General features: G+C 37.8%; 1 protein-coding gene across 1 annotated transcript; it reads right to left on the bottom strand.

Moving 5' to 3' along the window:
- Positions 1-4,400: 4,400 nt before the first annotated feature.
- Positions 4,401-16,217, bottom strand: TM4SF18 (transmembrane 4 L six family member 18). Its single transcript, XM_029940073.1, has 6 exons — positions 16,126-16,217; positions 15,842-16,035; positions 12,505-12,594; positions 7,653-7,795; positions 6,377-6,557; positions 4,401-5,626 (listed from the first exon to the last, which is right to left on the bottom strand). Exons 2-6 carry the CDS (start codon positions 16,016-16,018, stop codon positions 5,612-5,614), a joined length of 606 nt encoding a protein of 201 aa, XP_029795933.1. The 5' UTR covers positions 16,019-16,035; positions 16,126-16,217; the 3' UTR covers positions 4,401-5,611.
- Between the last annotated feature and the right edge of the window lie 166 nt (positions 16,218-16,383).

The raw sequence follows: 16,383 nt of genomic DNA, 5'->3' as shown, positions 1-16,383 counted from the left end.
TTTCTAGGTAACATAGTCACAGTCTCCAGGATTAGTATATGGACACTTTGGGGAGAGGGGTTTATTCAACCTACCACAGTCAGTATCTAAATTTTCCCTCTTGCTCTGGCCAGACTTTCTACAAGAGGCTCCAACTGGGAAGAAAAAATTCTGGCCACCAGTTATTCTGAGATCAAAGTGGATTACAAGGGCTTGGGGGCAGGTGTGTCTCAGTATTCCTCATTCAGGATGGAATAGTCACTTAATCTCTCTAGTTTGGTGCAGTATCCATATCTTTGGTGAATCTAGCTCCTTCCAATTCAGGGACCCTCTATTTTACCCTTTACACAGAATAAACTTTCAAATGTCTGCCACTTTCCAGTGACATAGAGAGGCATACTGGGACTCACCCAATGCTCCTGGTTTGACGGTCTTCCTTTACTCCCAGTTCCAGATGTATCTGGTGCTATCCATCCAGGAATCTGAAGATTGTGACTTGTAATTTATGCTGGCTCTCAGCTTCCCACCCTCACTCCTAAAGCTTGGGATTTTCGTGGTTTTTTTAGTTGTTTTTGTTGGTTATGTTTTATCAGTATGCTTTGTAGCTTCTATAATTTTATTGTTGTCTCCTCCCCTAATCTCTGCATATTTGTTGGTTTGTCTTAAAATTTTTTTATTGTAAATTTAGTGTGCTTTCAGGCAGGAATGAAATTAGATTGTGTGTGTGTGTGTGTGTGTGTGTGTGTGTGTGTGTGTGAGCGCGTGCGCTGTGTGTGTGTGAGTGCGTGCGCAGGTTTTCATATTAATGCAGAAAAAAAAAACATTTGATTTGAACTGGTTTTGTTCCTTGGGTCAGGCATGGGCTGCCTCTGGCCAGGATAGCCAGGCACCACATCTAGTAAAAGGATTTTAGTAGTCAGGTGGTTGTGTCCTGCTCTACCTGCCCAATTACATACATTCAAGCCTAACTTCTTGCCTTGGTTTCCTACCAGGTATCCCAGTTCCTCTGGGACTGGAATCTTGTCCCTAATTCCCAGCTTCATCTCACAAAGCAGGAAGCAGAACTGGCAGGAGTCGTTCTGAATATAAATAGTTGTAGTTTTCATAATAGTACCCTTTCCTTGTAGCTTTTTTTTTTTTTTTTAAGTAGGCTTTATGCCCAGCATGGAACACAACATGGGACTTGAACTCACAGCACTGAGATCAAGACCTGAACTGAAATCAAGATTAGATGCTTAACCTACTGAGCCACCCAGACAACCCCTCCTTGTAGCTTTTCAGTGGTATGGAAATATATAGGCCAGACGCTAGGGTTTTAGGAACCGAATTCTGATGGCTATTATGTTACACTCTCCAAACATGTGATGAAGCAAAGTGCTCTAAAGTGCTCCTGCTCATCTCTCTTGCACTTTCTCTAGCTTAGCGATGCCTGCCTCTTACTTTTGCCTTCTTTGCCTTCCCTCCCCAGACTTCTGACTGTATTCTCTCCCCTAGAATTTAGAACCATTCTTCATTCCCTTCCCCTTCTGTTGTATCTGTGGTATTTCCAGGTCCCAGTCATTGCAAATCTGCTCCAACTACACTGGGTTCTGACCTATATCACCATGAATCTAAGAGCTTTATATGTACCAACTCACAATCTGTGCAATTCTATTCTTATTCCTACTTTACAAATTCAGAAACAGAGGCACAAATACACACAGCTAATAAGGCAGAGCCCAGAACTGAAGCTGAGCATTCTGACTCCAGAGAACATCTTTAAGCCACTACATGATAGAGATGCCTGTTTGGCTTAGTTGGTTAAGCGTCTGACTTTGGCTCAGGTCATGGTCTCACAGTTTGTGAGTTTGAGCCCACTATTGGTCTCTGTGCTGACAGCTTGGAGCCTAGAGCCTGCTTCATATTTTGTGTCTCCCTCTCTTTCTGCCTTAGACCCCCTACTGTCTCTCTCTCCCTCAAAAATGAATAAACTTAAAAAAATATTTTTAAACCACATTATAGACTACTTATAAATTGTATCCATGTGCCAAACACTGTTCTCTGAGATGTGTGTATAGATAGGTTGATTATATATTTATATAGATTATGTATATTTATATTATATATAATATGTAAATAATATTATACAAATTAGCGTACATATATTTATACCCATTTAATCTTCATAGATACTATAGATCAAGCAAACAACCAAAAAGGAAAGACACCAAGGATCTGAATGACAAAATTAACAATTTCTCCTATAAGGAGAATCTTGAACCCAATATTTGGAAAAACATATACTTTTAAAGTACATAAACTATTTACAAATAGTAACCATAAAACATGTTTTAAAAATGTTCAAAATATCAGAATCATATAGACCACATTGTATAATCACAATATAATTAAGCTGGAAATCAATTTTTAAAAACCCAAACTCATATATTTGGCAATTTTAAAAGCACATTGAAAAACACATAGATAGGAAAACATCATAAAGAAGAAAATATTTATAACTAAATAATAAAGAAAATACAACATTTCAAAAGTTGGAAGTTGCAACCAAAGTGCTACTTAGAGAAAAAGAACAAAGTCTTAGATGCTTCTTTTAAGAAAAGAAAAAGAAAGGTTGAAAGTTGATGTTAGGCATTGGATTTAAGAAGCTAGAAAACTTACAATGAAATTGAAGCAAGGGAAATAAGAGAGAAATTGCAAATGTTAAGAGCAACAATGTATAAAACAGAATTCATTCCTAATTAGAATTAGCTAACAATAGTCCATCTCTCTGAGACTTAGAAACTGAAAAGAGTAAGAAAGAAGGTTATCACACACGTGCCTTCGTGTTTAGGGCTTTTGTATTTTCAGTTCCTTAAACAGATTTTACAGAAAGGATGAGAGGATACTTCGTTTTTAAATGAGATTTATTTTTTTCATTATTTAATAAATACATTTTCAAATGAAAATTTAAAAATCTAAAACAATGTGGAGAAGAGAAACATAAGCCATAATCCCATCACTAGGGGACAATTCTTAACTATTAACATTTAGGTACTGTTCCTGTCTTTTTTGGTCTGTATCTGAAAGTTTTTACATGTTTGCATGTAATCAGATGGTTATTTAAAAATTTGGGCTCCACACATAGATTTGTATCCAGCTTTTTTCTCTGAAAGTGCATCATTAGCAAATGCTCTTTAAAATCAAAATGGGGGGGCACCTGGGTGACTCATTGGTTGAGCATCCAACTTTGACTCAGGCCATAATCTCACAGTTCATGAGTTCAAGCCCCACATTGGCTCACTGCTGTCAGCACAGAGCCCACTTCAGATCTGTCCCCTTCTCTCTGCCCCTCTTCTGCTTATGCTCTCTCAAAAATAAATAAAACATTAAAAATAAATAAAAATAAAATTTTGGGTGGCTGTGTTAATATTTAATTTAATAATACATACACTGTACTACATTTGGCTGCACCTCTGTTCTTAGACAATGTTTCCAGTTCTGTGGTGGAGTCGTTCAGCTGACATCTACTCATGGTCCACTCAAGGTATGATGTTGTATTGAATCTAAGTAGGATTGAGACAGTCTGAATGTGTCTGACAAACAGACGGTGTTGACCTGCCAGAAGTCTGTTGACAAGAGGACTGAGGAGCCGTTGGGAGACCTAAGAAAAGAGGGTGCTGCATATGACAAGTTTATGGGCCTGGTGGAGTAATCAGATACTGTATGTATTTTGGCATCCTTTCTAATCCTTTAATTATCTTCCTGACGATGACTGGGTTCCTTCATTCTTGGCTTCCTAGTTGATATTCTCAAGTGAGGATGACCACCAATCTCATTTGGATACTGTTTCACTCTCGGCTCAGTCAGGGCTAGTAGGGTGAAATAGGTTGCCCATGGCTTAGGTGCCCATCCCAGTTCCTTCAGCTGGGTCCAGGGTATGGAGGTCATCTGATATACAACCTGGCTTGCTTTCAAGATGCTTACTTACCTCAGCAAAGGCTGTGGACAGGGCGGCTGCCCTCAAAGGAGGATGTAGGCAGAGCAGGCACCAATGAGAGAAGCATTTCCCCCTTTCCCCCAGGCTACTGTCCAGCTTTGGCACAGAACAACTGTTGACAGAGTATTGTTGACAGTGTTCATAGAGGAGAGCAATCGGAAGCGGCAGAAGTGTTATGGCCTGGTGGGCCTATGTTGGAGACAGGTGCTCAGCAGAATAGCCATGAAAAGCAGAAGGGCCTGGCATGAATATCCAACAATGAGTGTTTTCTATGCCCACTTTATGCTATGTCCAGTGGGTGATGAGAAATATAAAACATGGCTTCTGATGTCAAAAAGGTCATGGTAAGTACAGGTAGAAAGTTTCTAAATGTTTTACTTAAAATTTTTTCTATAAGTACAAGTAGTGGTAACTGCCCATAATATAGGTATCAACTGGTCAGTGGTCACTTTCTTTAACCTGTTGAGCATGTCCTCAACTGATCATTTATTTATTTCAAGACTACCTCTTGTAGTCTACCAACTCATCAGGAGTGAGAAAATGAGGCTAACAGTTCAGTATGATTATACAAGTTTATACAAAACTTTTGTCTTATCTATCTCACAAGTTTCCTTACTGAACATTATTTATGTTTTTTTATGATATTTATAGATATTCAAGGTAGGAAAACATATTGAAAAAGCATATATCTTTAAAGATTGGGGAAAATCAATAATCTCAATAGTAAAAATATGAATTTTAAAATGTGTTTTAATTATAAAACATAATAAAGAAAATTTGGAAAATATAGAAAAGTAGGAAGGGTCACCTATGATCCAAGTCAGTGACAGCTAACATTTTTCTGAAAATCCTTCTAGATTTAGTTTTTATTGTAAATTTTGATTATTTGGTGTTAATTTTAGATGGTTAATGTATACTGTAAACATGAATTTATAATCTGCGTTTTAAATTAATAGTATTCATCATCTTAAAAATATAATTTTTAATGACTGTATAACATAATTTGTAATGACTGTACAAGACTAATACTAATGTGCTACTCTTTATTTAATTCTTCCCCTAAAGTTAGTTGTTTTTTTTTTGAGCACCAGAACATTTTATTTATAAACATAATACCTAGAAGTAAAGATCTGGGACCTTTTCTCCACCATGCGCCAGAATGTTCAATGTGACCATTAATTAGGTTGGGAGCCCAAGTAGGCTGTGTGGAGTTCAGTCTGCAGCCAGAGCAAATAACTTTTCACCACATGAAAGAAAATAGTGAGTCCAGGACCTCCAACCTCTAGGCCTAAAGTTAGACTTATGGGTATTTCTAATTTTCCAGAATATCAAATAATATTTGTATTATATATATTTGGATAAAGTTTTATCTTCTATTCTTATTTATTTCCATAGTATGAACTATTGGAAATGAATTTGTTTGACCAAAGGGTTTAGAAATTTCTGAAGATCCTGACACATATCGCTTAAAAAAATATTTTGAATGGAAAGGTAGCATAGTTGGCATATTTAGTGAAGACGTAAATTTCATAAGCAGGCACAGTAAACACCAAATGGAGAAAACACTATCACTGGAATATTGCCCTTAAGTCTCTACAGTAGGTATGAGACAAACAGATGGCATATCTTGATAATGGAAAACATTCATGTCCTCATTCAAATGATTCCAGGCTATAAAAAAAAGAAAAAGAAAAAGAGTAAAATAGTAAATCTGGCTTGATTAATGATCCATAACCCAGGTAGCAACTTAAAATTATACTTCATATTTAAAACATGATGAATTTGAAAAATATCTATTCTTAAATAGATTATTAAATAGATGCTAAGTAAGACATAACTCACTCATGATTTCTGTTCACTCAGAACCTGTTGAATAGTTTTAGTAGTTTCAACCAAACTAAATTAACATCAGTATTTTACTAGATGAAGTAGAAGCAAGTTTTGAAGGGATAAAAGAAGATTCAGCTCTTTTAAAATCAGTTGCTAATAATTCAGTATAAAGAATGATTATTAGTTAAGGTAGCAGCATTCAGAAGAGAAATGATCTCAGTGGGATAATGTTGTGAGCCTTCAGTATATTTCCACCGGGAAAATTTCAATAGATAGTAAGACTTCTCTGTGCTTTGGCTTATTTCTACACAGAACACTGAAATGTTGCTCATGTAAAACACTTCTGCTGTTTTCACCACTGAACCCTGAGAGCAGATTTTCTAACTATTCCATTGATTCATTTTACATAGGCAAGCCAACAGACATATTGGAATATATTTAAAAAATTGAGATATTAGACCTTGAGTAAGGTTGAAGGCAGTAGGAATGGAAACAAAATGATGGGAGTCTTAAAACCTGTCAACAAGTCACTGAATCTTGGGCAGTGGGGGTAAAATGGAAGAGGTTCAAGTGCCACTGGCGATCTATTACCTGGACGATGACTGAATAGTTTCCACACAGTATCTTGGATAACTGGGCGCCTACTCTGATGAGGCAAACGATCACCTGAAGCCCACTGAGAGCTATGAGAATGGAAAATAAAATGATGTTCCACTCCACTACATGTGCAGGTTCCAGGCACTGAATCCATATGCTGGAATCTGTAAGGAAACTGACAGAGAGGAGGGATATGGTCAACAAGACTCATGGCCAAGCCTAAAACACTGGTCCAAGTAAGAAAGCTACAGATGTTTGTATGTTTGGGAAATTAATATATATGATTGAAATACATATTATTATTAAATGTGAATTAATCCATTAAAAATCATTCAGATATATATATATAAATCATGATTTCTAAATCATTCAGATATATATATAAACCATTCATATAAATATGGGGGGAGATATAGTATGCATAGCATTGGGCTGTGCTTATTCAAACATGCTGCCTGCCTCAGAGACATTTTTAGTTCAGTTAGAAGGCAAACATATACTGACGAGTTCACTAGTAATAAAAGGCACCATGTGTCAATACCAAGAAAGGTGAAGATTGTTCGTTCCCTAAAAGTCCAGAAGTTAGCCTGGGCTGTCAGGGACAAGGCTGAGTTCATGCTAGACACAGGGTTTTGATTTTTCTCCTGGACTATGGTACTGTTTATCTTTTGTGTAGTAAGTGCATTGGCAAGCTCTGGTGGCTGAGACTGTTCAGGCCATAAACTCCTGCACCTGTCATATCCCTATATCTCATTCTGATCTTTGGTGCTCACCCTGCCTCGTTCTATGTTCCATCTCTATGTTTTTCTTGATGGCACAGCCTGTGTAACACCATCCATGGGCACTGTGGTTCTCTCCCAGCCAAGCCCCTTCCCATCTGTAACTGACCACACATCCAAATTGGCCATAAAACAAGACTGAGTTGCTAGAACCACTCAAGTCCCAGGCTCCAGCAGTTGCCAGACCACAATAACCACAAAGCTTTGTTCTGAAATATGGGAAAAACATACTTTCATCTGGATATCTCCACATCAGCCTCAAAATAGTGAATGCATATGACAATAAAAGACTGTCAAAGAAAAAACCCCAAAAAAACAAAAAATCCACCATTTAACCAGAGATTTGTGTAAGAGGAAATTGGTCTGAATATTATTAATAGGGAAATTCTGCACTAACATACTCACACAGAACCCCAGAGTGTTCATGGAAAGTGAGCAGAAGCACGAAGCCAGGTGTTCTGAGCCTCTTGATTTAAAGAATTATTCCTTACCGTCCAGCAGTGCCTTCAAAGGCATATTCCCAGCCATCGAGAGTGCGGCAGTACGGACCCTGAACAAGGCCCAGAGCAGATATGACCAGGCAGTATCCAGAGAAAGCAATTCCAAGGGCAGAAAAAATCATTGATAGCAGTGTCTAAATTAAACATAGAAGAAGAAGGTCAATGCTATAGAATGAGACAAGGAGATATTGTGGATAAATTACCAGATTCCATGCCTACTGCAGACTGTGTAATAACAAATGTCCACATAAAAATGGAAACATTTAATCCAAACCCACCTGATATTTAAAATACATTTTTAAAATGACTTTTTGTTGGGAGTTCCACAGAGGAAACTGGTTAATTTACTAAATTTGTTCCTTTCTTCTAAAATTTCAATATCAAAATGATCATACATTAATGCAGTGAAGGTGTGTATCCATCAAGCTATATTTCTTTATTGAAGATGTTATTTTCTAGGGAGGGTGGATTCTCTAAGAATCGTAAGTTATGACCTTTGCTTTTCTCATATGAAGATGGTATGTGGATATCTTCATTTACATAAACATGAGGGGGAAATAGCAGGTGTCACCCTAGGTGACCGTATTTATGTTCAAGTGAGGATGGTATTGATGGGGAGGAAGGTGTTTTCATTTGAGTAGAGGGAATGAGCAGTGTTCATGAACAGATGGGTATAAACAGAGTCTTAAGGGTAAGCAGACTGGTCTGATCTAAGAGAGGGCTTCTACAGAGCATCAGAGGGGAGCAGTTTATGAAGACCAGATTGACATGGGATGCTAATGCTGGGGAAATGATGTTACTGGACATGACCTGACCCTTGAGTGGCTTACAAAATGAGTGCAACTTGTTATATCCAGTAGCATTTCATTTTTTTTCAAATCTACCAAAAGGCTGAATGTATAATCAATGTACCTCTGTATACTCTTTATCTAGACTCACCTTCTGTGAATATTTTACCATTTTTGCTTGCTCTCTTTCTCTGTATGTGTATGCATATATACACGCACATATATTTACTTATTTATACATTTTTGTTGCTGTACCCCTTGAAACTAGGTTGTAGACATTGTGATATCTCACACCTAAACACATCAGGTACATCTCCCCCAAATAAAGATATTCTATTATTTTACAACCATTTTTTGTGTTTTTTTTGTACAGGACCCAATGAAGGTTTATGTACAGGGTTACATCTCTTTAGTTTCCTTTAATCTACTTAGTCTTACCGCCTTTGAGTGTTTCAGAATATTAAACTGTTTTGAAGGATCCCCGCCAGTTGTCTTACAGAATATCCCACTCCTTACAACCGGACTTAGGTTCAACGTTTTGTCAAGAACACCTGATGGATGTGCATACATTATGGGCTTCTCACTGCTGTTGGTGATGCTTTTGTTGACTGATGATGTTGAGGTGATGTTTTTCAGATCTATAACATATGCCACTTTGCATTTAGAAAACAATTTGTAGGGTAATACTTTGAAACTGTGTCATTCCCTAAGGACATTTCAACTAATGGGTTTACCACCCACTGAGGATCCTCATAGCCACTGATGACCAATTATCACAATGACTGACTGCAGGGTGCTGCTTCTCTAATTCTAGCATTTCTTCTGCATGTTTAACTTACCATTACTGTGGACTCATGGATTTTGTAGTTCAACATGTTATAATTCATAACTGTTTTTATTCTTTTAGATGCTCATTTGGTCCAAATATGGCCAGTGGAAACATCCTGTTAAGACAATTCCTGTACCTTTAAGATACCCCTGTCATTCCTTGAACACCTCCTTGCTTCCTGGAACAAAATGTACCAACTTCATTTTGAATTGATAAAGACCCAAAATAGCTCTTTTTCCAACAAGCCATGTGCTTGAGTTTTGAGCAAGGAAGGGTCATGAGCAAATATGTAATTTTGAAGGACGGCTCTGGCAGGGACGGCATGCTAGCTGGAAGTGAGAGAGTCCAAGATAAGGATTCCCTGTGGAGGCAACTTTAAACTGAGGTGACCAAGAGATGCACTGAACAAGACATTGGGACAGAAACAGGTAGCTGGAGATGGACTGAAGAAAAATTCCAGAGTTTGGGACGTGAACAAAAAGGACAGAAATAGGGATGCCAAGAAGGGGAGTTTGGTTTGGGAGACAATTTAATCTAGCTTTAAAAATGTTGCTTTCAAGTGAGAGCAGAGAGTAGTTGATAATAAATTCAAAAACTGAAACCAGAAAAACTGAGAACAATAACCCTGTGATTTTTTTTTTTTGTGGAACAAATGTAATCTCAAATCATATATATTTCAAATAATTTAGCATTATATTACTGATTAATAACATTAATACATGCTCATTATGTAAAATCAGAAAAATATACTTTAAAAACACAAAGAAGAAAAGAACACTTCTGCTTTTTGCCTATTTGTTATTATTTCATTGATATCTTCACATACAATTAAAAGATCTTTCAAATTATATTTTTCACATTGATCTCAATAGAATGTTGCCCCATCATGGGATGTGATAAACACATCTACCTTTTTTTTAAACAGTAGATTACTGTTCATTATACTTTGTAAAGAAAATTTACCTATTCGCCGATGCAATTTTCCAAAAAGGAAGAAGGATGTTTTGAAAAGATTGAGCTCCTTGTTTACCAAATGTGCTCTTAAGCAGCTCATTGGAAAGATCAGTGAAGAATTATTTCATTTGGGGAACCTGGCAACTATAGAATAACACATATGTTTGTGTACATATATAAATTATAATCTAATGAGTGGATACCATTGCACAATCCAGAAAAGCCTCAAAATAAAGCCAGAATAAGAATCTGAGTAACAGTTTCATCTTCTAGAAAATGTAAATTATTTAGATGATGATAGTACCTCTATAACAGGACTGTTTCAAAATTAAAGGACACAGTGGATATCAAAATTATTTTACAAGTGTAAATATAATTAAAATGTTATCTATTATTCCAAGTGCCTTGATTTAGCTGAGACTTGTTTCCAGCGATAACAACCTACAGGGCTTTGGCAGAAAATGAGGCTCCATGGAAGAATGAAGAGCAAACAATAAGTTAATGGGGTTCAGGTCACGCCCAAAATATGGCACCTTAGCCATAGTTTAAGTGAGTATCTTAAACTGAAGGGAGTTCAAGAAAATGGCAGAAGCAGGATGGTCACTCTGACCCCTCCCAATCACTCTGCCCTTCTTCTCTGAAACAGATCATAAAACTGCCATGTGCATGTTACCCTCTCTGTTCCGGGAGGAAGGAAGACATTCTTATCAGCAGAGACTGCGAATTTGGGGCCAAGAGACCTGTATAAACAAACCTTGATAAACTAAACCTTATCTTCCTAGTTAATTCTTCACCATTTACTACCCCTAGCCCAAACCCCCCACTGCTGCCAATTCTTCATAAATTCATTGCTGTTCCTTTGTCTAAATGGCATAGAAACTTTCTACTCTGACTCCTTCAGGTCTTCAATCTCTCATGAAGGCTCCTATGTACACATAAAAATTTACTAAAATGTGTATGCCTTTGTCTTGTCAATCTGTCTTTATCAGTTTAATTTTTAGACTGAGACAGGAAACCCCAGGAGAGCTGAGTAAAACTTTTTTCTCCCCTACAGTTTCTGGCACCCAACATGGGGCACATTGGCCAGGGACACGTTGCTTGGTACAGGAGCTACAGTTAGAGATCCTGGATCTCTGACAATAACCACAGAAGAATTCTTGCCATGTCAGTTGCTTGGATCCCAGCCTGTGGAGGACTGGTCAAGTAGGTGCTGAGAATCTTTTCCTTTTCAGATTCAGATTGGCAGGAGAAAAACATTGTAAAAATCGGTTTTTTGGATTGTAACTCTGGTTAAAATTTGGTCAAGTCATCCGTTGGTTATTAATCCTTTCCCTCCCAGGAACTGCTATCACTTTCCTGTTTGTCTCTTATTTGAGCTCTGAGAATTCGCCCTGGCTTCTGACTTGGAGTGTCAGTGAGTGTCAGTGAGTGGGTGTCAGTTCTTGGAAGCAGCCAACTGTCAGATTGGGCCCCGAAGAATATGCCATATAGACATTAGGTTGCACCCCACTTATGGCTAGCATCCTACCAACTGTCACCAGCTCTCAGGAGCTGTCTATGTCTTTCCTCTGCTATCTTTGGAAGTGGTTTTGGATCTTGAGAGGACTGCATCTTTTACATCCTCTTTGGGGACATCTTTTGCATTCATGGTTAAGTACTGGTTTGGTTTTGAGTCACTTGATACTTACTTTTGATTTAAATATTTGAAACAATTTTTTAAGGGGCTCTATGGTCAGAAGTTGGCCAAATTGAAAATTCATATACAGATTCTGATAGACTTTTAAAATCAAGGCCATCTTTCCTAAGCTGAAATGGAGCCCTGTACTCAGAAGGAAGAAAGGATCCTGAAGACTTTGTGAAATAATTATGAAAATATTAGAAAGATACGCCACTATAAATCTAGAATATAAAAAATTATTTACTTTCATCTTAGTTGAAAATCTTCTCCCTGATGTAAAGAAGCAAATTGAAGATAACATAGTTGGATGGGTAGGCCAGTCCCTTGATATCATTCAGGCTGTGACCCAATTCCTTGAGGAATTAAAAACCAGCCCTCCTAGTCCTACAAATCTAGTCTTTATGGAACTAGAAATGTGGTGCTAAAAGCAATTCGAAGTACACCAATCCATCTGTAAACAAAACGGAAGATAAGTTTTTTAAGGGAAACTCTTAGGCTCTGAACGGAAACGATCAATATAATAGTGTCAATACTTTCATGTTTCTGAGTGAGCCAGGGCTCCCTCCACCATCCTCAAAGTACTAGCGCTCTTACCATGTATTTTTTGCTGCAGTTCTCACTCTGGCAACATCTACAGTTGTTATCATTCTCCAGGACAAGAAGAACTACTGCTACTAGAAGCATCTGTAGTAGGAAAGAGAGGAGATATCAGAAATGGAATACTAGTCATAATCAGAGCACAGTGATTCAGAGCAGGGACTCTGGGGCCAAGTGGACCTGGGTTCAAATCCCAGGTCTGCCGTTTTCTAACAGTGCAAAATAGAGAGTCCTTCCCTGTAAAATGGTTCTGAGGACTCACTTCTTTGGGTCGTTATGAGGGAATGTATGTAAAATTTTGAACATAGCACTTGATTTACAGTAAGTGATTCATAAATGTTAGCTATTATTATCCTGGTTATCAGTAATCAAAAGCTAGTGATTACGCAGCAGATGGTATGGACATGGGAATACCATCCCAGGGCAGCAAACTTGTATTTCTCACTGACTCAGTTGTGGAGGTCAAAGGAAAATCATTCCCCAGACTCTGCTGTTTGCCAGCCTCTCTCCATTTACTGCCCTCTGGGAATATAGATGAGAGGCATGTTTAATCTGAAACTACATGTCTTGGGATGCCTGGGTGGTCTGTTAAGCGTCAGACTTCTGCTCAGGTCATGATCTTATGGTTTGTGGGTTCAATCCCCACATCAGGCTCTACGCTGACAGCTGGAGCCTGGAGCCTGCTTTGGATTCTATGTCTCCCTCTCTCTATCTGCCCCTCCCCCCAGCTCATGCTCTGCCTCTCTCGCTTTCAAAAATAAACATTAAAAAATTTTTTAAAAAAGAAAAGAAATTGAAACCACATGTCTTAATTCAAAGTAAAGTCAGTTTAATTTCCCCAAGCATTCAAACCATATCTAAGGTTCAAATCTTCGAGTGTGCTTTGTCTCTATCAAGCCAACAGGCTGGGAGAGTTTGATGTATTCTATTTCCCTTTCTTGGTATCTTAAGACAAAGGCTTAAGTTCTGGAAAGAACATGGATTTCTTTATTGTTACAGTTCCTGGTTTGGGATTGGTGTGGACCGTGAATTGCTTTTGGCAAATTCTCCACTTATCCTGCACTCTCCATGCTCAGGACTGAATCTTGAAGCTGAGTTCATTGTTATTTTACTATGTATATTCAACATTTCCAGTTTCCAAATTCCTTCAGCTTTCATTTGTCTGTTTTTTTTATTTGTCTATATTCCTCTTCTTTCTCCTGAAAGGATTCAATGCAGTAACAATAATGTTTTTCGAGAATTCTTTCAACATGGAAAATAGAGAACAACTTCTTTTCCAAATTTAAAATTTTACATGGAATATAAACAACAGAGTCCTATATTCTCCTCCTTTCAACAGCATTAGATATCACAGATTTTAGCGCTTTCTGGTTTAATTTTATTAATGCCTTGCAACTGGTCCATTTATTACAATTATATATTGAGGAAAACAATGATGAGAGAAGGCATGTACATCAGATGCAGTAACAGGCTTCATTCTAATATTAGTAGAAATCATTAGACCTAGACCCTGGGGTCTTGTGTCAAAAGAGAAACACAGGCATTCCCTGTGTTGAAAGAGAAACTGCTTTCTTTTTTCATTGTAAAACTATAACTGGGGGCACCTGGGTGGCTCAGTCGGTTAAGCCTCCGACTTTGGCTCAGGTCAGATCTCATGTTGGTGGGTTCGGGCCCCACGTCAGGCTCTGTGCTGACAGCTAGCTCAGACCCTAGAGCCTGCTTCCGGTTCTGTGTCTTTCTCTCTCTGCCCCTCCCCCTCTCATGCTCTGTCTCTCTCTGTATCAAAAATAAATAAAACATTAAAAAAATTAAAAAAAAAACTATAACTGAAATACAGGGCTCAAGCATAATAAAGGAAAATTACCCCAGATCCCACCACCCTCACATGTTTTTATGTATTTACTCTGTGTTTTACCACACATGTATATTTTACATAGTTGCAATAGTAATTTGTTCACAATTTTTGTATCATTTTTTTGCCTAGCACCAAATAATATGCATTTTTCATGTTATTACATCTTTATAATTATAATTTTCATCACCATATGAAGTGAATGTACCACAATTTACCTGGCCAATTCTATGCTAGAGTGCATGGCATATTCACTATTTATTTATTTACTATTATAAATAAATTATTTACTATTGTAAATAATGCTGCTAGAAATATCTGTGCATCTCTTTCCTTATTATGGACTATTTCCTCAGAATGAATTTTCAGGCATTTTTATTGATCTTAATATAGCATATCAAAACCTTCTCCAAAAGCTTTGCATCTATTTAAAGTCTGATCACCAAACATTCATTATGTACCTATCACATAGCAACTTTAAGTAACTATGCAAAATAGTAACTAAATGAAAACTGCCTTTCATCTTAGCTATTTAAAGACTATAATAAAAAAACACCCACAAAGATGTAAAGATAAATTATAGTACACTTTCTTTTATGTTATTGGAGATATGATAAGCTTACAGTGACAATGTGCTGTTTTTAGAAATGACATGATCAGGAAAAGTGTTTTTTTCCTCTAAGTTGCCAGCATGATTACTGTCAGCTTGTTTTTAAAGAGCACAAAGTCATCAGAAAAACATTCATGGATTCTCACTGTAAATAATTCAATTTAGTTTTCAAAAACATGCTCCATTATTAGGGGTAAAATATCAGATTGTTTAATGATGATATGGCCCATCATCAAGTATTTATAATCACAATATTCACTGGCTCCCTACGACATATCGGCCTCCATCCTGGACCCTTCATTCATGAGATTTTATTGAATCCCCACAATTACCCTAAAAAATAAATGCCATTACTCCCATTTTCCAAACAGGACACTGAGGCTCAAAGACGCTGAGTAACTTACTCAAGGTCTCACGGCACAAATGGCAGAGCCTATATCTGAACGCAAATTTGTCTGACTCTCCAAATCTCTGTTACTTCCACACGGTCTCAATACCGCTCCAATCTAGAGAAATCGTGAGGGCAGACAGAAACTATTCTGGAAAAGAGCAATGCCACTGGACATTAAATAGCTTAAACCTGAATACAGGGTTCATGAGGACATATTCCTACAGGCCAACGTCCCACAAACTTTCATTAGGACTAATTTCCTGCATTGTCGAGTGACATAAATGGGCAGCTTACTGAAAACAAAGCTGCCCTCCCAAGTCCTCACGGACTACCTGCCCCTCCACCCCCCACCATCTTCCAAATCCCAAACCCAGGATTAGTAGAATGACTTTTCCATTAGTCATCATGTCTGCTAGGAACAAGACAGTTTTTAGTAAAAACACCCCCTTTTGTAATCCAAAGTCTCCAAAGTCACACTTACCATGACACCTGAGAAACAGATTCCTTCAAAATACCACACGTAGTTGGTGAGTTTATTGCTGGATGCATAGGAAGTTTGCCCATTTGGGAAATACAGTAATATATTCACAATTATACTCCAAAGTGCAAGCGGAATCAGCAGACCACTTAGGCAGCCTCCACATTTCCGAGACCCCATTTTACCCTGCTCAGAACCTGCAGGAGATTTCAAGAGTGCAGAATTACATAAAGCCCAATTTTCTTCCTACCTGTCCTTTTTCTCCCCCCCTCTTCGAGATTACCTACCACTTTCGGGTCAGAGCCCTTTCTTTACTTCATATTCATGAGAAGCCCAGGACTCAGCCAGAACTGCAGCTCACAATCTCTTGGTGTGAAATAGTGGTTTACTGTTGGGAGAACAATAGACAATGATCCAGGGCTGAAGAGCTGAGCTGGTCTTCATCCTGTGCCAAAGGAATGCGGTGTTTTTACTGCATTTTAAAATAAGTCATTTTCCTCTGTATTAGAACACTGAAGACTTAACCCTGAGCATAATTTTAAGAA

Source organism: Suricata suricatta, chromosome 5 (genome assembly GCF_006229205.1).
Source record: "Suricata suricatta isolate VVHF042 chromosome 5, meerkat_22Aug2017_6uvM2_HiC, whole genome shotgun sequence".
Lineage (NCBI taxonomy): Eukaryota > Metazoa > Chordata > Mammalia > Carnivora > Herpestidae > Suricata > Suricata suricatta.
The sequence above is the reverse complement of the archived record's forward strand: the minus strand, read 5'-3'. Positions and strand labels throughout refer to the sequence as shown.

Bases quoted from the DNA above. Each gene is read 5' to 3' on its own strand.
- TM4SF18 (XM_029940073.1), bottom strand. From the start codon at position 16,018: ATGGGGTCTCGGAAATGTGGAGGCTGCCTAAGTGGTCTGCTGATTCCG. The intron at 7,796-12,504 runs GTAAGAGCGCTA...TGTTTAATTTAG, and splicing joins ACTGCAGCAAAAAATACATG to ACACTGCTATCAATGATTTT. The intron at 6,558-7,652 runs GTAAGGAATAAT...CCTCTCTGTCAG, and splicing joins TTTGAAGGCACTGCTGGACG to TTTCCTTACAGATTCCAGCA.